This window comes from Ursus arctos, unplaced genomic scaffold (assembly GCF_023065955.2).
Source record: "Ursus arctos isolate Adak ecotype North America unplaced genomic scaffold, UrsArc2.0 scaffold_14, whole genome shotgun sequence".
Lineage (NCBI taxonomy): Eukaryota > Metazoa > Chordata > Mammalia > Carnivora > Ursidae > Ursus > Ursus arctos.
In genome coordinates this window covers 26963570-26984112 of record NW_026622808.1, presented here as the reverse complement: position 1 = coordinate 26984112, position 20543 = coordinate 26963570, and the positions used below count along the sequence as shown (strand labels likewise).

Sequence of the window (20543 nt, the reverse complement as noted above, 5' to 3'; positions counted from 1 at the left end):
GGAATCACATCATTGGTGTGGCTGCAGCCCTGGTGGGATTCCCCAGGAAGGGCAGCGGGAGGAACTGATGCCCAGGGTAACCCTGACACCAAACCAGGGCCGTATCCCCCCGACCCTGCTCCCCCAGTCGCCGCAGCACCCCGGTGGGCCTGAGGGCCTCTGGCAGGGCGTGCATGACAACTGTGTTCTCCACTGCAGCTGGAAGACCACGAGTACAAGCCTTTGGACCCAAAGGACATCCGCCTCCCGCCCCCCATGCCGCCCAGCGAGAGGCTGCTGGCGGCCGTGGAGGCCTTTTACAGCCCCCCCTCCCATGACAGGCCCAGGAACAGGTACGGCGCTCAGGGGGACCGGCAGTGGGGCTGGGGATGGGAGGGAGGCCTCTGTTCCCTTTCCTGGCCTGACTTGCCCACCAAATTTGCTTTGTGAGAAAGACTTCTAATGGCCATGCCTTCTGCCCAGGGTGGTGTGAGGCCCAGGTGAGGAAAGGGGGTGGCCTGGAAAATGCTAGGCCGAATTAGGGCCCATCTCTCCCCCGGCCGTGGGTAATGTGTGTCACACATATGGTGGCTCCCAACAAAGGGCCTCTCTAGTGGGGAACGTGTTGGAGCGAGTTGTCATCTTAGGTGTGGCATGTTTCAGAAGTGGCTGGCAGCTGCGTGCCCCAGGCTTTGTCACGGGCCCCCTCAGGGCACCCTCGAACGGACTCATCACCAGTACAGCCAAAACCACCTCCTGCCTGTGCTGGGTCACTGGCCTGTCCCTCTAGGAGTCAGAGTTCCTTGTCCCCAGTTACTTAGGTCATGGGCCATAAGAGCCACCTGAGCTATTTTGGGAAACATAGATGTGGAAAAGGCTTGGGAGCCAGGCGTGCACCCGGCCTCTCTGCTTCCTGGCAGGCGGCCCAGCCCCAGCCGGCCTCCCCGCGTGCGGAAGGGCTGCCCATGGTGCCGGACCCTGCTCAGCGTCCGCGTGAACGAGGGAGGGGAGGAGCACGTGCCCGCATGCGTTTCTGGTGGGGTTTACTCCTGCTGCACAAGTTCCCCGCGGGAGGGAGGCAGGCAGAGTCACACAGGAGATGCCCGTGTCTTACAGCGAAGGCTGGGAGCAGAATGGCCTCTACGAGTTCTTTCGAGCAAAAATGCGGGCGCGGCGGAGGAAGGGCCAGGAAAAGCGCAACAGGTGAGCCCACGGGTGCCTGCGCACCGTCAGCCCACGTCCCCAGCCAGAGCGGGCCCAGCCTGTGCCGCTGTCAGACACCCTGACAGACCCACCATCCAGTTAGGCCCCGGGCTGTCCTGTCTTCCCTGACGGGCAGAGGGAGGTCGGTCCGGCCTCTGCTTGGGCCTAGGGTGGGTTTTCCTGGAAGGCCCCAGTTAAAACTAAGACGCCAGCCCAAGAGAGGTTTGTGGCGTGCGTGCTCAGCCGCGCGTCTGGGAGCCGGGTCCTCTGAGGGGAATGGGCAGCTCTGCACCCAGACCCGCCCGCCCGGGGTCTTCTGGAACGTTCGGGCATGCCGCTCACGAGGCCTCTCTCTGCAGCGGCCCCTCGCGGTCTCGGAGCAGATCCAAAAGCCGAGGGCGCTCTTCCTCGCGGTCCAACTCGAGGTCATCCAAGTCTTCCGGCTCGTACTCCAGGTCCAGATCGCGCTCCTGCTCCCGCTCCTATTCCCGCTCCCGCTCCAGGTAGGCCGGGGGCCGCGCGCCGATGAGGCCCGTCTGTGGCGCCCGTGGCCGCTGCCCACCGTCAGCTCTATCCTCCCCACAGGAGCCGCAGCCGGTCCCGCTCCTCCCGCAGCCGCTCCCGCTCCCGCTCCCGCTCGCGCTCCAAGTCCTACTCCCCGGGAAGGAGACGTCGGTCGCGGTCCAGGAGCCCCACCCCGCCGTAAGATTTCTGTCTTAACTGTCCAGTGACTGCTGGTAGCGCTGGAACTCTCTGATGCTTTGCTGTGAATGTTGAAACCTGTCGCTAGAAGATGTGCTCCCGGTGGCCCATGCTGAGGCGGCCCCCTCAGGGACCCCCGAGTTCTAGCACAGTGACAGTGGCACCCGCTCTTCTCACACCTTGCTCTTACCTTTTTGTGGTAATGTTGTAAAGCCTGAGATAGTGGCTTGGCTGTCTCTGAGCCTTTCGGGGGTTCCGTGTGCCCTGGCCTTGCTGCTCAGTGTGGGGCAGGGGCCATCCTTAGGGAGCTCCCCCACCTGGCTGGCGAAGATGACAAAGAAGAATGCTAGAGACCCGGGATGTGTGTGTGCGTCCCTCTAACACTGGTGAATGTTCACGTACGCCGCACGCTGTAATATTCTAAGACTTTTCATTCCAATAAATGTATCGACTCTTTTTTAAAAAACGTAACCTGTCTTAATTTTAGTTCCTCGGCTGGTCTGGGTTCTAATTCAGCACCTCCTATACCTGATTCAAGGCTCGGGGAAGAGAACAAAGGACATCAGATGCTGGTGAAAATGGGTAAGGCTCCTGGGAAGAACCACCACCCGCTTCGGGCTTTCGGGGCTGGGGAGCCAGAGCGGGTTCCGCTCGCTGCCGGGACTAGAAAGGGCGAACCCACAGAGTTCTCGCTGGGCGCTCTTTCTCACCGCAGCAGGCTCCCGCGTGTCAACCGCGTGACTGCGCGTCACGCAGCTGTGCACGTGAAGTCTTGTTTCAGTTCATGGATAAATGTGCCAGATTTCGACTTCCTGTGGGTTGTAACCACCCTCCCCCCTTTCTTCTTAAGGCTGGAGTGGATCTGGCGGCCTCGGCGTGAAAGAGCAAGGGATCCAGGACCCCATCAAGGGGGGGGACGTCCGGGACAAGTGGGACCAGTACAAGGGTGTGGGCGTGGCCCTGGATGACCCGTACGAGAACTACCGCAGGAATAAGAGCTACTCCTTCATTGCCCGCATGAAGGCCAGGGACGAGTGCAAGTAGGCGCTCCGTGGGCAGGAGCCGCGCCTCGGCCACCGCGTTGGGCCGTTGGGACCTTCCTGGCTCATTGGCAGTGACAGATGGTAGGGACAGCTTGGTGGTCACACAGTCGCCATCTTCGGGGAACAGGAGAAGAGAAGGAAGATGACAGCATGCCTAGGGAGATCGCCGTGCTCTATAGCGTGGGAGGCCCTGGGCCCCGCGCCCCGCCTGCCAACCAGCTCTCAAGGAGAAGCCAGAACCTGCCCAGAGATGCCCCGGCCGCCCGGCCACAAGCCTCCTTCCCTTGACAGAGAAGTGAGAAACACGAGACCCTCCAACCCTGGACACCAACTCCCGACACCCAAAGGCACAGCTGCGCACCTCCCCGCAGTCAGCTCTGAGCTTCCACTTAGCCCAGGAGGAGCGTGTGGTGGTCAGACGGCCCTGGGCCCGCACCCTGCCGCCCGCACCCCGCCGGCCCGCGCTGGGTGCCAAAGCTCGGGCCGGGTGCCGGCTACAAACAGAAAAACAGACCCTTTCTGATTGGCAACGTTACACAGGGCTTTCATTTTTACTCCAGATGTTTAGTTTTAGAGAAGGGAATGTTGGCCTAAGAGGATCCCAGTGAGAATTTGAAACCTGGTTCCTCAGACGTGCTCACGGCCCATAGTTCAGTTACTTTAGTTGTCTGAGTTGAAATTCTTCCCCCAAACGTTAGCCACTCATGGTCCCGCAGGAACAGAGGTTCTAAGGAAGCTGATCTGAGGCATCTTCAGGTCCTGGAGTGACGCCCTCGGAGAGCCTGCACCCTTAGCGTCTCTGCTTGTGTGTTTCGCGTAGAGGAACCCAACACCAGCGCTCGCGTGGACGGCCTGCTCCGACGCGGGGTGCGGAGAGCGACCCCGGCCAGGAGGGCAGATGCCGCCGGGGACTACGCGGGGACGGGCCGCGCCTGGCGTCTGTGGGCAGCTCGTGCGGTGCCGTCTTTGTACAGAAACATTTTTGAAAAACTCTTTTCAATAAGATGCAGAGTCCTCTCCAACTTTTCAACCTGATGTGATAAAATAATTTGATTTTGTTCTAGATTTCCTGTAGCTGTGAATTGTTCAAACGTGTCTGATTCAGGATAAAACGTAAACACGTGCTGTTAACGATTTCTTGTGGATTTTACTGTTTTGCCTTCAAATAAAAACTTTTTTTAAAGACCTTTTTCCCTGTGTGTTCGAGTTAGAAGTGTGCTCGGGCTGAGTCCGGGCGGCGTGCCTGGCGTGCCGATTCCGAGTTGTGCAGTCCGGTCAGAAGCCGTGCCCTGGCATCTCCTGTGGGTGTCCCCGGCGCGGACATGGGGCGCTGGCTCCTGTGGGGCAGACGGGGCTTCTCGCCCCTTCCATCTACCTCTGCTCACGGGGAAGGCAGCCCCGCGGGGCTCCAGACTGGCGGGCATCCTCCGTCCTGCTGTGAGTGGTGACAGTGCCTCCCAGGGCTCCGTGGCCCCTGGCCTGTGCGTCCTCTCGGGCTGGGCACTCAGAGGAGGTGGGGGCTGGGAGTGGTCAACCACTCAGGAAAGGCTGGAGCCGGGATTCCACTCAGGTGAGTCCTGGGTGCTGCCTGCTCCCACCACCGTCACCTGGAAAACAATGTCACAGCTGGTGTACTGGCTCAGCTTGTTAGCTCAAACCCACAAACCCTGCCTCACCTCCTGGTTCTCACAGCTCCTTCTTCACCTCCTCCAGGGCGTCCTCCATGGACAGCGGGGCGGGCCTGTGGTGCCTGATGTACTGTGGGGCAGAGGACAGAGATGTCACCACTGCTGCCTCAGTCTATTGAGGCCTTGGGTGTTGGGAGGCGGCACCTGTCCCCAGTGGCTCCCGGACAGGCGGACAGGAAAAAAGGTGGGATGCCATGTGACAGTGATGTGGAAATGACAGGTGAACCCAGACAGGTGCCTGGCAGAGCACCCCGCAAGGGGCGAGCCCTGACTGGGTCTGAAAGGGAAGCATGACCGTGGCGGGGCCGGCGAAGGGGGGCTTCCAGGGGGGCCCTCAGAGCACATGGGGACTGGGTGCTGCTCCCAGGACACGGGCCCAGCACGGGCAGTGAGGAGCCATGGTGGGCTGTAGGCAGGTGACATGGTCCAACCACGTCAGCTGTATCCCATCAACCAATGTGTAGGACCAACGGAAGTAAAAGGACTCTGGGGGGTGCCGTCCACAGTCCAGAATGGGGGAAACTGTGGAACAACCTGTTTTCTTGAACAAATAAACTACAAGGAGACATCAGAGAGATTGGCGGGGGCAGGGGTTCTGATGAAAAAACAGCAACAAAATGTACAACTTTCATGAGACAAGTAGAACTCTAACGCTGGATGTCCAACGGTATCAGGAAAAGCTCGCTTGGCTTCGGTATCATAACGGTATCGTGACTGTATTTTTCCAAAGTCCTTTGTTTTGAGAACTACGCACTGAAGTATTTGTAGATAAAAGGATAGAAATCACCATGCAGAATGGCTCATATAGTATGATGCCATTTCTATAAAGAAATACACATTATTATGGGGCGCCTGGGTGGCACAGCGGTTAAGCGTCTGCCTTCGGCTCAGGGCGTGATCCCGGCGTTATGGGATCGAGCCCCACATCAGGCTCCTCCGCCATGAGCCTGCTTCTTCCTCTCCCACTCCCCCTGCTTGTGTTCCCTCTCTCGCTGGCTGTCTCTATCTCTGTCGAATAAATAAATAAAATCTTTAAAAAAAATACACATTATTAACAACGTTATACCTATTACATTGTAATATATATTCGATAATACACAATTACAATATTGTACATTCTATACATAACAGTTCATGTTTTACATACGGAAAATCTGAAGAACATCGAGCTGGTGATAATTGTCTCTGAAGTTATGGAGGGCTTTATAAATTACCTCTCTCTGAAATCAGATTTTTATAAAATGAGAACAAATTTTTTATAATCAGACAAAAATTAACTTTGGGGAGAGAGAGGTGAGTGTGACGTTTCTGGCGCTTCAGCTCCCAGGACGGCCCGCCCCTAGCAAGGAGGCTGCCTCTGCTCGTCAGAAACAGGCCGTCAGAGCCAGGCTCCTTCCGCTGGGACCGCAGGCGGCTGGGTCCACAGCGTCCCTGCAGCCCGGGCTGTGCGCCGTCCCCCTCCATGCGCCGAGGCCCCCGCCCTCTCCCGGGAAGGGCTGTGTGCTGCGGTCACCTGTTTCGTTTCCTCCAGGGTGTGGTAGTGGAACGAGTCTCGGTCCAGGGACTGCAGGAGGGAGCCGTGCAGGTGCCGGCTGGTCTCCACGAACTGCCGCGTCAGGCTCAGCTGCTGCTTCAGCATGTCGTTGAGCGCCAACACGGCCGGGCTGTAAGCTGTCAGGGCTGCACCCGCTCCGTGTCACTCGGCCGCCCGCCTGCCCCCCACCACGGGTGCCCCCCCCCCCGCAGGGGGAGCAGGTCCGCGGCTTTGGGCCCACGTGCTCGGCAGCGCCCCCGTGCAGCCACGTGGGGATGCTTTCTGGAAGGTACCGCCGCCAGAAGTACCAAAGGCCCCACCTATCCCTCCCGGCCGCCTCCACCCTGGAGTGAGTGAGCTGCTTTCTGCCCGCTGGCGTGTGACTCGAGAGTCGCACATGTGGGATGCTCAGCGCCCAGGCAGAGACGCGAGTCTTAACTAGACGTCTGACTGCAGGACGAAGTCTAGTCAATCGGCAGCCCCAGCTGCCCACGGGAACCTTCTTCACACCACTGAATCGGACACTTAGAAATAGCTAAGAGGGTACATCTTACGTTATGTGGGGTTTTTTTTAAAGATTTTATTTATTTGATAGAGACAGCATGAACAGAGAGAGGGAGAAGCAGACTCCCCACTGAGCAAGGAGCCCAGAATCATGACCTGAGTCGAAGGCAGCTGTTTACCCGACTGGGCCACCCAGGTGTCCCACCCATGTACCATGTGTTAAACACATAACATGGTAATTAAGGTAATTAATTATAAAGTAATTAAAAATATAATTAAAAAAATAAAAGTTTCCATTAAATTCAAAATACATTGAAAAATGGAAGTTGTGCAATGGTTCGAAAGGATCACCGGAAGGCTGCGTAACAACACAAGCAAGCTCTGGGGTGCTCGCCAAACGGGAGACGTTTTAGAAAGGAGATAAACAATCCCGTGGTTACAACTAGTGTATGTTAGTATCTTCATCTTCAAAAAAATTGAAAAGGGCAAAAACCTAACAGGTACTAAACGGACGCTTGTTTGTGTCCCTCGAGCTGTCCGTGGCCCCGTGGGGACCTGAGGCAGCCTGGGCTCCCGATGGCAGCTGCTGGGGCCCCTACGCCGCAGGCCAGGCTGGGCCGCCTGGGATCCTGCCACACCCCGGACGCGGCAAGGCACCAAAGCCCGTGGCCGCTGCGCTGGCCGCCACTCAGTACCGGCTGAGTGTCTTTGGGGGGGAAACTACTATGGATTCTGGACACAAGGCACGGGCGGGAACACACAGAAAAAGCCCGGCTGGGGTGGAGGGCTCAGAGTTGTGTTTTTCGCAACTTCCCTGTTTAATCTGACATGGGCGTCGTTTGGCAAGACAGACTGAAGGTTCTCGTACACTCAGTCTGTCGTCCGGGATCCTAGGAACTGTGGCCGTTGCCTGTGGTGCAACAATCTCACCAACAGATTCCCCGAACCCGGCACTAACGTGGGGGCACCCCCCTGCCCCCCCCCCCCCCCGGTGGCCGTGACTCTGCGCCTTCACCACCAGAACCCGCCAAGCTGGGCTGTTACCTTCTATCGAGTCCGCGCTGACGACGTGACTGGCAATGGGCACAGGGTCCACGTAGGCATTTCCCAGGGCCGGCCCCATGGCCGCCGCCACACCGGCCCCTGTCCCAGGGACAAAGGGGGAGGGGATGAGTGGACAGGATGCGGAGCAATGCCTTTCCTCAGCGGACGGGACGTGAAATAGGCTTCACGAATCAGGTCTTGTCTGAACAGGACAGCGGCCCTTCTTGCTTTGTGAACCTCTTCCCCTTTTAAAATGTCCCCACGCCTGCTTCCATCTTCCCGCTGGCTTCTCCTGGGACAAACCAGCTGCGCCGGCTGCTAACCGCGGCGCCGTGCCCTCCCCACCTCGGCCTTCCATCTGCGGGGCCCCGTGCAGGCTTCGGGTGGGCCCTGGACTCTAATGAGCTGGCTTATTTAGGCTGGGTTTTCCTCTCCTTTCAGTGTCAGGCCTGGTCTAGGAAAAGGGCATCAGCTGTGTTGTATGAAAGCTCCCTTTAAATTTCAAAAAAATACAGAAATGCACACATTTGTCTGCGTTTGACAACCGGCTGTGTTGTCAGGCAGCAGGGGGCCGTGGAGTGGAACCTGGAGGTTTCTGAGTCACAGCACCGGGCTCCCACTGCCTTGAACACCTTCCAGTGATTAGACTTGGCACATTTGCCTCACTTTCCTCCCCGAGAAACAAGAGAATGGCCATGCTAGTGGTGTGCCAGCCCAGGCTCCTCTACGGCTAAGCCCCCCCAAATCAAATCGAACACTGCAGGTGAGAGTTACACCCCCTCGCGCAACCCAGGAATAAGCCCTGGCGACATGGCGGGCTTCCATCTAGACGAGAGAAGAGAGCGGGGGAAGGTTTAAAAGAAAGGGATCTTTCCATTCAGATGGGCCAGGACTGAAGCTGGGGACAAGAGAAACATCTGGAAGGTCACACGGGGCTTGAAGAGAAACGTCAGCCCGGGGCTGCTACACTTAAACACGGATGGTGTGAGGGTCCACGCAACCCTGGGCTCCGCAGGACACGGAGCAACATCCCTGGCCTCCACCCACGAAACTGTCACTCGGTCATGACAGCCAGAACTGGCTCCAACCTGGTTGAGGTCCCCCAGGGACAGGATCGCCACAGTTGAGAACCACCGCCTTGGCTGTGGGTCCTGAAACCTTTCGGGGTGTTTTAGAGCTCGGGAAGCAGTGGCAAACACCCAGGGCAGCTGCCCCTCATCCTCGGAAGAGGAAACGTGGCCCCGCGGCCCCCCAGCTGGCTAACAATCATGACCCAAACCTCCAGACCTTGCAGCTCTTCGTTGTGCTCCCAAGGATGCCCACGGCACGCACCCCCAGTGCCTGCACCTCCATTGGGGGACCCACCGGCTTACCCTCTGCCCACTGGTAGGTGAAGGCGGGATCGAGGGTCTGCACGGCCGTCTCCTTCACGATGACTCTCGTAACGCCCCTGACCTGCTTTCTCCAAGGCTCGAGTGTTGGCAGGGACAGGTCTGGCTGCAGGCTTGCAGAGAATTCCGACCTAGTGTCCAGCGTCCTGTCGGGAGACTCCTCAGAATGGGCCCTCGACTCAGATGCGGTTTCAAAATCTTCCGAGTAAGCCAAGCTCACTGTGCTCGCCGTGGGCTCCCGAGACTTCGGCCTCGGGCTGGAAGCCCCCTCAGGCCCGGCGGAGGAGGCCAACGGCTCACTCAGGTGCTCTGAGACCTCACTTCCAGTGGGGGGCCCCGTGGCCTGGGGGCTTCGGCTGGAGGCCTTTTCCCACTGGCCTTCTTTCTAAAATGAAGAATACGGAGGTAACTGGCAAGTGGTTTTGTCCGATCAGCACGCTCGAAATGCCGCTGCGTTGGAATGGGCACCCAGGGGGCCCAGCAGGTGAGGGTCCCCACTGGTCCTACAGTGGCTTTGGGTGGGCTCAGGACTGTGAGCGCAGCTCGTGAGACACTTCAACACGGGGCTGCTGCATTTGAACAGATGGCGTGAGCCTGTGTCGGTGGCATGTGGACGAACTCTGCTAAAAGGTCATTATTCTGTATTATGACAACACGCGTTTGGGAGTGAGGAGGTTACTAATATGGCAAGAATTGCAACGGGGCGCCGGGATGAGTACAGGTCAGCGCGGTGTTGTTACGGGGCAGTTTCAGTGGGACCTGCTTCAATCATCTGCTGTATTAAGTAGCTTTATCCTGTTATCGCCTAAATCAGGATCTCTCCCCCAGGGCACTCCTGACATTTGAAACTCAAACATTCTTTGTGGCGGGGCCATCCTGTGCAGTGCGGGACACTGAGCAGCGTCCCTGGCCGCCACCCTCCCAGATGCCAGCAGCGCCCTCCACCCCAGGCATGACCAACAATGTCTCCAGACATGCCAAGTGTCCCCCGGGGGTTAAGAACCATGGGCCTCAATGAAGCACAATCATTGTAAGCCTTTCCACGTAACCGACAAAGGAAAGTGACGTTGGCGGTACTTACTTCCTGTTCCAAGTCGGAGTTCTCACTGACAGCGGGGGCCAGATCATCAAGGGATAAAAGATTGATTCGAAAATCTGTAATCAAAAATGCAACATAGCAACATTGACTCATTTACTTCCTCCACAGTGTTTACTATTACGTGGTAGTGCTGAGTGCTAAGGACGGGAACGCGGGAAGGGTGCAGTCTCTGTCCTTAATAAGCCAGCACAGGGATCGACACCCTTTTTCTGTAAGTGGTAAATAGTTTCCACTTTGTATCCTAGCCTGTATCACAGTTACTCAGCTTTGTCCTTACGGTGCAAGAACCACCACAGACCATGTGTAAACAAGTGGATGTGGCTGTGTTCCAATAAAACTTTATTTATAAAAACAGACACTGGGCCAGAAGAGTCGATGATGGCAATGCAGTGAAGGATGCGTGGTGACAAGCGCGCTCAAGGTAGGGGGGGTGAGGGCAGGGGGACAACTCAGGCAGACACAAGACTAGACCCGAAGTGTCCTAAGTTCCCATTTAAAGCAAGTTAAGGGGATAGGAGCCTAAAGTGAACCAGCACTGGGCATGCCAAGTGTCCCGTCGCCAGCGGCTGAACACGTGGGTGCTGGAGACTTGGGAGTAGAGAATCCTCTGACAGATTTCTCTGGACCCAACAAATGAGCCCGCACCTGCAGGCGGAGGGGCAGTGAATATCAGCCAACATTGGCAGGAACTCTATTCTGTGGTTCAGTTCAGGCCCTGAAGCACGGGAGGGGGTGGCGTGTGGTGAGAGAGGGAGAGAGAGGGAGAGTGGGGGAATGTGCGCGGCCGCAGGCACAGGAGGGAGCGGGGCCCTCTGTGCAGCAGAGACAGAGCTGGCGGCGAGAGGGCGAGGTCCACACTGTCAGCCCCCCACACCTGCCCATCCTAAACCCCAGAGTGAATCCCCTGTCGCCACAGTCCTGGGGGCTCACCCCTCCCCCGAGCTCTCTGACTCTGTCGGTCACCACAGCTCACACGGGCAGGTAGGCCCAAAGACACAACCCTTTGGAAAAGCCTCTGAACTAGAAGGCATCCCAGCTGGCCCGGAGCAAAGGCACGAGGGTGATTCGGGACTTGAGCACTTTGGAACTGTGTTGGCACTGGCTGAGGAACGATGTCACTGCCACGTCGGCCAACACTTGACACGCACGTGCTTCCTGTGGAGGACCAGCCAGGGCTTCACGTGCATGGTCTCACTAGCGTGGTTCTGCCTCACTTCACAGATGAGGAAACTGAGGCACAGAGAGCCCGAGACTGCACAGTCAGTAAGAAGTGAGGCCAGGACGTCCACCCCAACTACGTCAGACCCTAAACTCAGAATGTACTCACTGCTTCCAGCTTGCCTCTCTCTCTGAGGCTACATTTGGACAAGGGAGGGGCAGGACTGGCCCCCAGGAGAGGCCCCTCCAGGCTGGCCGTGAGGACGGAGAGGCAGTGGGACTGGCAGTATGGACAGACGGCAGAAGGGCAGGGACCTGGGTCTGTCACCTGCCCTGCCAGTCTACGCCCGCTTTCCCATCCACGTGATGAGGCAGGTGACATGGGGCCAGGGGGACAAGGACACCCACCTACCAGCCCTCGGGCCCAAGGATCAGAACCACGATTAGCGAGGTGCCACGTGGCATCCAGAGGATGGCAGCCACTGAGGGGGCCCGAAGGGCTTCTCACACTGGCAGCCTAGAGCCGGTCCCCTGCATTCTCCGACCCTAAAGAGGGCACCTTTGTTGGCCACGTCTCCCCCCTGCCTCGGCAGATCTGCTGCTGCCCCACTGGGGCATTCACACCCGCATTCGTCTGTGATGGGGCTCGGGACACACCACCCCGAAACTTGGCGCCTCGGCCTACTGAATATTTCAGGCTGAAGGAACTTGAGCAACGGCAGGCGCTGTGAGAATTCTCTGCCCTTCTCCCCTGACGCAGCTCATAAGACCCTCACGGGAGAAGTGCCCTCCCTCCACCCGCAGGAAAGGAGCCTCCTCTTTCCGAGACGGAGGGACGCCAACAGGAAGCCCAGCAGGCCTCACTAACTTTGCCCGTTTACTACCCTCAGCTCACCGCCTCTTGTCCCGTCACGTTCTTGCACCACTTCCCATTCCTCACCGAGCCTAGCGGAAACCGCTCACATACAACTGCTTCTTCGGGTCATTTCCTCATGAAGGCTCCTGTGTCACGTAAAACTTACACTAGATACTCATTTAACATTTATTTAACATCTGTATGCTTTTCTCCTGTGAATCTGTCTTTTGTTGCAGGGCCCCAGCCCGGACCATAGAAAAGCGATTTTTCCTCCCCTACCACGGAGTCACGAGCTCCGGGTCACCCAGCGCGCAGGGGCCAGGGCGCTCATGGGCCTGTTTGGTATCATCCTCCTGCCATCACAACACTCAGCGTGTGCTGGTGCCCAGGGGGCCCCCGAGACACAGTTCAACTTGGATCTCATGATGAAGCGCCCCAGACGGAAGACGGGAGTGTTGGTTGGCTGTGCGTCTCTTTCCTTTCTTTTTTCAATATGTGCAATATTAAGATAAAAAAAATAATGTTGGCGTGCCTGGGTGGCACAGTTAAGCATCCGACTCCTAGTTTCAGCTCAGATCATGATCTCAGGGTTGTGGGACTGAGCCCCTATGTGGGGCTCTGTGCTCAGCGGGGAGTCTGCTTGGGACTCTCTCCCTCTGCTCTCGCTCAAATAAATAAATAAAATATTTTCTTAAAAGATAAAGACAGGGACGCCTGGGTGGCTCAGTCGGTTAAGCATCTGCCGTCTGCTCAGGTCATGATCCCAGAGTCCTGGGATCAAGCCCCGCATCGGGCTCCCTGCTCAGTAGGGATATCTGCTTCTCCCTCTGCCTGCCGCTCCCCCTGCTTGTGCTCTCTCTCTCTCTCTCTGACAAATAAATAAAATCTTTAAAAAAATAAAAAAATAAGAGATAAAGACAATGTTGAATAATGCCGAAATAATACAAATGTCTAATTGTGACTGGTTAGAGATTTACTTCCTTTCCCAAATTTAAAAAAGAAAGGAGGCAAATTTCTTTTTCAACAAAAGGAATACGGAGTCGCCCTTCTGCTGTACGTGCCTCTAGGATTTTGTTTTTGGGTTATTGCTCTGGGTCACTGGGTGAAGACATTAGAGAGAGAACAAAAATCTAACTTGGCCCCTCCACCAGGAAAGAAGGTCAGGAAGCACGGGTGCAGCGTGAGCCATGCACTCCGCACGGCAGTGCCCAGTGACCCCTCTCCCAGGGACCCTCCAGGTGGTCTCGCCCTTTCTGCCCAGGGTGACAGCTGGGCACAGGGCCGTGGGTTACCATTCAGGCTGTCATCGGCAGCTTCTGAGAGTGACTCATCGCCAGGCCCAGCCTCACTCCTTCCGGGGGAGGAGAGCTTGCCACGCCGCTCCATCGAGGCTGACTTTGGAGAGGTGCCAGTGATGGAAAGCAGTGCCGTGCGGGCGGCTGTGTCCCCTGAAGTGTGAGTCTGTGGGGAGCGAGCTCTTGAGCCCATGCTGCGAAGGGTTCCGTCTGCAGACTGTGAGGCTGGCAGACGTGATGTCCGAAATGACTTTGGGCTGGAAAGTTCCTCACTGGGTAGCGAAAGGATTCTTGGCTGAGTTGGGATCTGATCCTACTTTGGCGGAAATAAATGAAATTAATTACCAAAGAGGTGACCATGAAGTCCTTACCACTGAATAATATGGCCAGAGCAGGGCATGAGGCCAATATCAGGGATCAAATAGTTCTCTTTCTGTGCCCTTTTCTCTTTCTCTCCCCTCATTTCTGGAAGCCAAGCTACAACATTTAAACAAGATAATATTGGGACCAGAAATACTCCACAAATAATCAGAAATATCACTTGGCTTTCAAATAAATTTTGTTTTAATTATACCTTTTTAAAATTAAGGCCCCTCAGGGACACCTGGGTGGCTCAGTTGGTTAGGCGTCTGCCTGGGGATCAGATTGTGATCTCAGGGTCCTGGGATCGAGCCCTGCGTCGGGCTCTGTACACAGCTCAGAGTCTGCTTGAGGATTCTCTCCCTCTGCCCCTCCCCCCACTCATGCTCTCTTTCTCACTCTCTCTCTCTCAAACAAATAAAATCTTTAAAAAAAATAAATAAATAAAATTAATTAATTAATTAAGGCCCCTGAGTACATGATCTATGATAGCCTGGGCCTTCAACAGAATCAGAACGTATATACACGTATTTTTCCCCCTTAAAATGCAGCCTTCCCATCACTCCACACCCACGAAGATGGCTCTAGTCACCAGTGTGAGCTCTGATCGCAAGTGCTGGTGAGGATGTGGAGAAACTGCAACCCTCGTGCACCGCCGGCGGGAGTGCAAAACGGTGCGGCTGCCGTGCGAAGTAGCTTGGCACTGCTTCAGGACGCCACGTGTGGGATTGCTATGGGGCCCAGGAATCCCACTCATAGGGACAGACCCGAAAGAACTGACAACAGCGACTCAGACAGATACGTGAACAGTGCTGTCACGAACAGCCAAATGCCCATCAATGGATGGCGGATGGATAAGAGGTGGTATGTTCACACAATGCAGTCTCACTCGGCCACAGAAAGGAACGAAGCCCTGACACACGCTACGACGTGGATGAACCTCGGAAACGGCGGCCAGTCACAGAAGGCCCCACGTACTGGGTGAGTCCATGTATATGAAAATCCCCGACAGAAAATCCACCGAGACAGAAAGCTGATTAGAGGTTGCCAGGGGCTGGGGGAGGGGGAAGACGAGGAGTGATTATTTAACAGGTATAGGGTCACCTTCGGGGCTGAGGAAAATGTTCTGGAACCAGCCAGAGGTGGTTGCACAACACCACGAATGGACTAAATGGCGCTGAAGGGTTCGTCTTACAAACGTTACTTTTACGTTACCTCAATCTCATCTCAATTGAAAAACAATGGAAGGGCAGCTATGCCACGTTTCCTGTGTGGTGCCAATGACAGGCAGCCGTGGATCGCCACTGGCGAGCAGTCACACAAAGTGTGCTGACCCGAGGTGCACACACTTCCTCCAGATAGCATAACCTGCCTAATACGTCCCAAATCCTGGCACCCACGGAGCAGCCCCAAAATAGGCAGCCGTGATTGGCTGGAGCCCAACCGTCCCTTGTCAAACCCCTTCCTCAGTAGCCCGAGCAAATTGGCTGCTGTCGAGTCTCGAGCCCCGTGACATGAAGAGCAGACTTGAGGCTTCGTTATGAGTAAGCACACGCTGGCGCCTGGGTGGCCCAGTCGGTTGAGCGTCTGACTCTTGGTTTCGGCTCAGGTCATGATCTCAGGGTTGCGGGATCGAGTCCTGCCCCGGGCTCCGCAGTCAGTGGGGAATCTGCTTGGAGATTCTCTCTCCCTCTCTCTCTGCCCCTCCCTCCCTCAAATAAATAAATAAATCTTAAAAAAAAAAAAAGGAATAAGTACATGCCAACCTTACCGAGAATAGTTTGGTCTGTTCTTCCTCACTGACTCTGGGGTCTCTTAAACACTGATTCGTGAAGGTTTCTTTCTCTCTAGAAGATTCTATCAAGCTTCCCAGCAACTCTCTCATTTCCTCCTCATCGCTGTCTGGAGAATCCAGTTTTCTAGTAGGTTTTTTCTCTTTGGGTGTTTGAAAATTCCTCTCTTTTCCAAAACGTGCCTCAGGGAAGGTATTTTCAACGGGTGGTTCCCTCCTCTTTAGAAACCTACTGACCTTCCCATTCTGCACGCTGCTCTCAGCCACAGGAATTTCACAGGCGTGTTTCTGGAAGGTTTTATCCAGGCTGTGTGAAGAAAGTCCGGCTGTACCCCTGGGGAGGACCGTGTCTGCGCTCCTTGGAAGACTGTCCTCAGAGGTCCTCAGGTCCGAGTCCAGGCCAGACAAATCCATCTGCGCCTTCCGCTTCCTGATCTTGGTTTCTATCTGCTCCAGCTTTGTGAGCACGGCGCTGGCCCTGAGCTTCGAGGCCGGGGCCGGGCGTCTCCCTGAGGACAGCCTGCTCCCGCCCTCCACAACAGCCTTCTCTTTCAGGAGCGAGTGTTTTACACCCATGGTTTGGCTTCCTTTTAGAAATCTGCTATGACCGGGTGCTATTTGGGTAAGACTTCTACCGATTTTCAGGTTTCTGATTTCTTCCATCTTTGAATCTTCTAAGGAAATATCACTAAAATCACCAAAAATATTGCGCACGGGATGGCCGGCTCTTCTTACGGAAGCCATTCTAGGAAGTGAAGAAAGAAAATGTAGAGTAAGAATACCTGACGTTCAGGGGCGCCTGGGCGGCTCAGTCGGTGAAGGGTCTGCCTTCTGCTCTAGGTCAGGATCCCAGGGGCCTGGGATCGAGCCCCGCATCGGGCTCCCTGCTCGGTGAGCCTGCTTCTCCCTCTCCCTGCCGCTCCCCCTGCTTGTGCACTCTCTCTCTCTACTCAGTCAAATAAATAAATAAAAATTAAAAAAAAAAAAAAAGAATACCTGACGTTCATGTTGTGCATTCAAATCTCTCGATGCCTCCCATTTGAGAGCTCAGATCCCTCCTCGCAGTCTGGCTAGAGCCTTTCCTTCAAGCCCCACGATGACAATGAAAACGTCAACACCCAGTACCGCTAACTGAATTACTGTTCTATGCCAGGACTTCAATGAAACGTGTTAATGTTAAACAGAAGAGCCAGTGCTTCTCCAGCGGTGTGCCCAGCACTCTGCTCAGAGCTCTATTATCTCATTTAATCCTCAGGCGACCCTGACTCAGTTACCATCATCCCCCTTTTAGAGAGGAAATAAAAGCCCCCAAAGGTTAGGTCACTGGTCAAGGTCGCCAATTCGGGTCACCTGGCTGGTGAGCAGCAAAGCCAAATTCAAAGCTCAGGTCTGATTCCAAAGGCCCCCTTCTTCCCCACCGTCCTTCACTGCCTGGCCAGCTACACCGCCACTACTCAAAGAGTCCTGCTCCCGGCTCGCTCCCCAGATCAGGGCTCCTCCTTTACCCGGGTGTCCCCAGCTCTCTCACAAAGAATGGCTCGAACACAATCTGTACATTTAAGGAGTCCCCCAGAAAACCGTACTTTAAGTGCGTAAACTACCGCCCTGGAAGGGTGGAGGGGTTCCGGACAGACACAGCATCCACCAAAATGTCGGCTGAATGTTGTGCGCACATGCTGGTGTACGTTCTTTGGAGGAGAGGGGTCAGTGCTTTCACATATTCTCAGAGTTCCCATGTGCCCCTAAAAGAATAAAAACGACCCACTATAAGATTTCCAAAGGTTTCCAAAAAGTTTAAAATCTTAAAAAGATGGAAAAATAGGGCATGCGTGGGTGTGTCTTTGCTGCGGCCCCTTCAGTAAGGAACGTGGCCGGCAATGAAAGTGGGAAGTGCCGAAACCCCATGACCTGGCGATTCCACGTCTGGGAATTTACCTACAATTACATTCAGATACACACACAGAGATGCGTGTTCAAGGAATGTCTCAGCAGTACTGTTTATACTTGTCAACAACCTGAACCCATCCATAGAGACCTGGTGCGAGGCAGGAGAGCGCACGCAGCTCAGGGACTACGATGTAGCCGGTGAAAGGAACGAGGGAGACCTGTACGCATAATAACGCCCCCAGCATAATACTCCGTGAGGCAGAAAAGACGAGATGCACAACCATTGCTTGTTTCCATACTGTTTAAATGTTTTAACAAAGCCATGCGTTATTTTATTATAGTTTTTAATTCACTGTGAGACCTGAAAAAGCCTTTTTTCCCATCCCTATCCACTCAGAAAACAAGCTTACTGGGATCGCCAGATTAAATACAGGACACCCAGTGATCTGAATTTACAATAAACAGTAAATAATTTTTAAAACTAAGTATGACCCCCATTTTTTTTTTAAATAGGCTCCATGCTAGAACAGAGCCCAACGTAGGCCTGAACTCACAATTCTGAGACCGAGACCTGAGCTGAAACCAAGAGTCGGATGCTTAACTCACTGAGCCACCCAGGCACCCCTGACCCAAATATTTTTATACTAAAAAGTAGTATGTTCCAAACACTTTCAAACTAAAAAATTATCTGTTGGTTATCTGAAATTCAAATTCAACTGGGTGTCCCATATTTTTTTTTTAAAGATTTTATTTATTTATTTAACAGAGATAGAGACAGCCAGTGAGAGAGGGAACACAAGCAGGGGGAGTGGGAGAAGAAGCAGGCTCTTAGCGGAGGAGCCTGATGTGGGGCTCGATTCCATAACGCCGGGATCACACCCTGAGCGGAAGGCAGACGCTTAAAGACTTCGCCACCCAGGCGCCCCATGGGTGTCCCATATTTTTATTTGTTACATCTGGCAATCCTATGTCTTCTGCACCTTTCAGAGCTGAACTCAAATGTTTTGTGCAAGGAAAAGTATTTAACCCAGCCCTAAGATTCCGTATAAGAGTGAATTAGTTTTCTGGGGCGCCTGGGTGGCTCAGTCGTTAAGCGTCTGCCTTTGGCTCAGGGTATGATCCCAGGGTTCTGGGATCAAGCCCCCCATCAGGCTTCCTGCTCCACTGGGAGCCTGCTTCTTCCTCTCCCACTCCCCCTGCTTGTGTTCCCTCTCTCGCTGGCTGTCTCTCTGTCAAATAAATAAATAAAATCTTCAAAAAAAAAAAAAAAGAGTGAATTAGTTTTCTTTTACTCTCTGTTTCTCTGCCTGGTGTGCTTGCCTGCTTGTCCCCATCTTAACCACCTGGGTACTAAGGCCTGCGCTAGGACTAACAGTATTAACTAACCTAGCACAGGCCTGACCCCACGGGTCAGGGAATACAAAACCACACCCAACAGAAACAGTGCAGAATTCCTAGCCTGTGTGACACTGGGCGAGTTACTTAACCACTCTGTGCTTCAGCTTGCTCATCAGTAAAAAGGTGGTAATAACTACAATCCTATGTTCATTGTAGGGCATGGAATAAATAGTAAGATTTAGATAATAATGTTTGGAATACCTGCTTTTAATGGGCTTTTAGCTGGAAGGACGTGGTAAAGAGGAAGCGGATGCCGCTGGCACATCTACAGCTACCTTCATTAATATTTTTGTAACTGAAGCTCAGGAGAGGACTCGGCCCTGGCCATTCTGTGGGTCAGAGGGAAAGCCTGACCGCCAAGCCAAGTTTTCCAGCACCTAGTTCTTCTGAAAGTTTCCCAGGTTTAATCAATGATGGTTAAAGAGGCAAATATTGTGTTATGTCCATTTTACCACAAGCTGATATATTTTTAAAACACACAATTAAAAATAAACCAATGGGCAAAAGATATGAACAGATACTGAAGTAAAAAAAAAAAAAAAAAAGATACGAATGGCCAGCAAGCATGAAAAGAGGTTCAATGTCACTAGCCATTAAACAAATGCAAATTGAAACCACCAGATCCCACTTCACAGGCACTAGAATGACTACAATCAAAACTACAGATAACAAGTGTGGGCGAGGATGTGAAAAAACTGGAACCCTCATACACTGTCATGGGGACTGTAAAATGGTACAGGGGCCAATTTGGAAAACAGTCTGGCAGTTCCCACATAGCCCAAGACGATTGAAATGTATGCAAACGTTCATAATAGTATTCATAGCAGACAAGATGTGGAAACAACCCAAAAGTCCATTAACTAGTGAATGGATGAGAACTGAGGTCCATCAGTAAACGAAGTACTATCCAGCAATAAGAAGAGAACAAATACAGATACACACAACAGCATGCATGCATCTCGGACACATCATGCAAAGGGAAAGTAACCAGACGCAAAAAAAACACACACTGTATGATCCCATTCATAAGGATCATCCGGAAAAGGCAAATCTGCACAGTCTCAAAGCACCTCAGTGGCTGCCTGGGCCTGGAAGTGGGAGCCAGGAGGGACTGCAAAGGGCCAGGACGGATATCCTTTGGACAACGGAAAAGTCCTAAAGCTGGATCGTGGTGATGGCCGCACCACTAGGTAAACGTATAAATAAAAGTAACTGAGTTGTACCCGTAAGAGGGGTGAATCATACGATACGTAAATGAATCCTCAGTCAAGTTGTTAAAAATAAGTAAACCTAACTTTGAAAACACTGGCTCCCCTCAGACCATCGGGCCCTTCCCCACCGCCGGGAGCGACCCACTCCCGACCACGCTCCCAAGTGGGCCCCGACCGGCAAACAGGCGTGAGGCGCCGGGCCGCCCTCCCGTCTCCCTCCCAGCCCAGCTTCAGAATGCTCCCCTTTCCCCACAACTCCTCTCCCGAGTTCTGACGCCAAGCCCCGCGGCAGCCCAGCCAACTCTTCCAACCTCCTGCCGGGATGTCCAGCCGCAGAGGCCACCGCGGTGCTTCCGCCAGCCACTGGGGCCAGATGGGACCGTTGCCCCGGCAACAGAG

General features: G+C 54.3%; 2 protein-coding genes across 14 annotated transcripts in view; one reads left to right on the top strand and one right to left on the bottom strand.

Annotated features, from left to right (window-relative positions):
• The window catches only part of CHERP (calcium homeostasis endoplasmic reticulum protein), an 18731-nt gene extending 14621 nt beyond the window's left edge, over positions 1–4110 (top strand). For both annotated transcript variants that reach the window (XM_026500432.4, XM_057311603.1), the window contains exons 12-17: positions 199–332; positions 1096–1182; positions 1542–1685; positions 1768–1884; positions 2372–2466; positions 2735–4110. In XM_026500432.4, coding sequence (XP_026356217.1) covers positions 199–332; positions 1096–1182; positions 1542–1685; positions 1768–1884; positions 2372–2466; positions 2735–2928 — 771 coding nt within the window. In that variant the 3' untranslated portion in view covers positions 2929–4110. The remainder of the gene's footprint in view (positions 1–198; positions 333–1095; positions 1183–1541; positions 1686–1767; positions 1885–2371; positions 2467–2734) is intronic.
• On the bottom strand, positions 3444–20543 carry CUNH19orf44 (chromosome unknown C19orf44 homolog). 12 transcript variants are annotated; one of them, XM_057311611.1, is made up of 11 exons: positions 20456–20515; positions 19135–19262; positions 16645–17390; positions 15628–16393; positions 13494–13809; positions 10170–10243; positions 9071–9473; positions 7698–7796; positions 6129–6295; positions 4604–4685; positions 3444–4534 (listed from the first exon to the last, which is right to left on the bottom strand). In XM_057311611.1, exons 3-10 carry the CDS (start codon positions 16662–16664, stop codon positions 4614–4616), a joined length of 1917 nt encoding a protein of 638 aa, XP_057167594.1. In that variant the 5' UTR covers positions 16665–17390; positions 19135–19262; positions 20456–20515; the 3' UTR covers positions 3444–4534; positions 4604–4613. The 12 variants fall into 12 exon arrangements, 10 of the variants coding, with proteins under 10 accessions (XP_057167594.1, XP_057167592.1, XP_057167591.1 ...); XM_057311609.1 differs by lacking the exon at positions 20456–20515 and having other exon boundaries at positions 3444–4553; positions 17250–17390; positions 19135–19444; XM_057311608.1 differs by lacking the exon at positions 20456–20515 and having other exon boundaries at positions 17250–17390; positions 19135–19444.

Excerpts from the sequence above, each read along its gene's own strand:
- CUNH19orf44 (XM_057311606.1), bottom strand. The coding sequence starts at position 17,323 with ATGTGCGCACAACATTCAGCCGACATTTTGGTGGATGCTGTGTCTGTC. Across the intron at positions 16,394-17,249 it reads CCCTCCACCCTTCCAGGGCG|AATGGCTTCCGTAAGAAGAG; the intron begins GTAGTTTACGCA and ends TTCACTTCCTAG. Across the intron at positions 10,244-13,493 it reads TGCCGATGACAGCCTGAATG|ATTTTCGAATCAATCTTTTA; the intron begins GTAACCCACGGC and ends TTTTGATTACAG.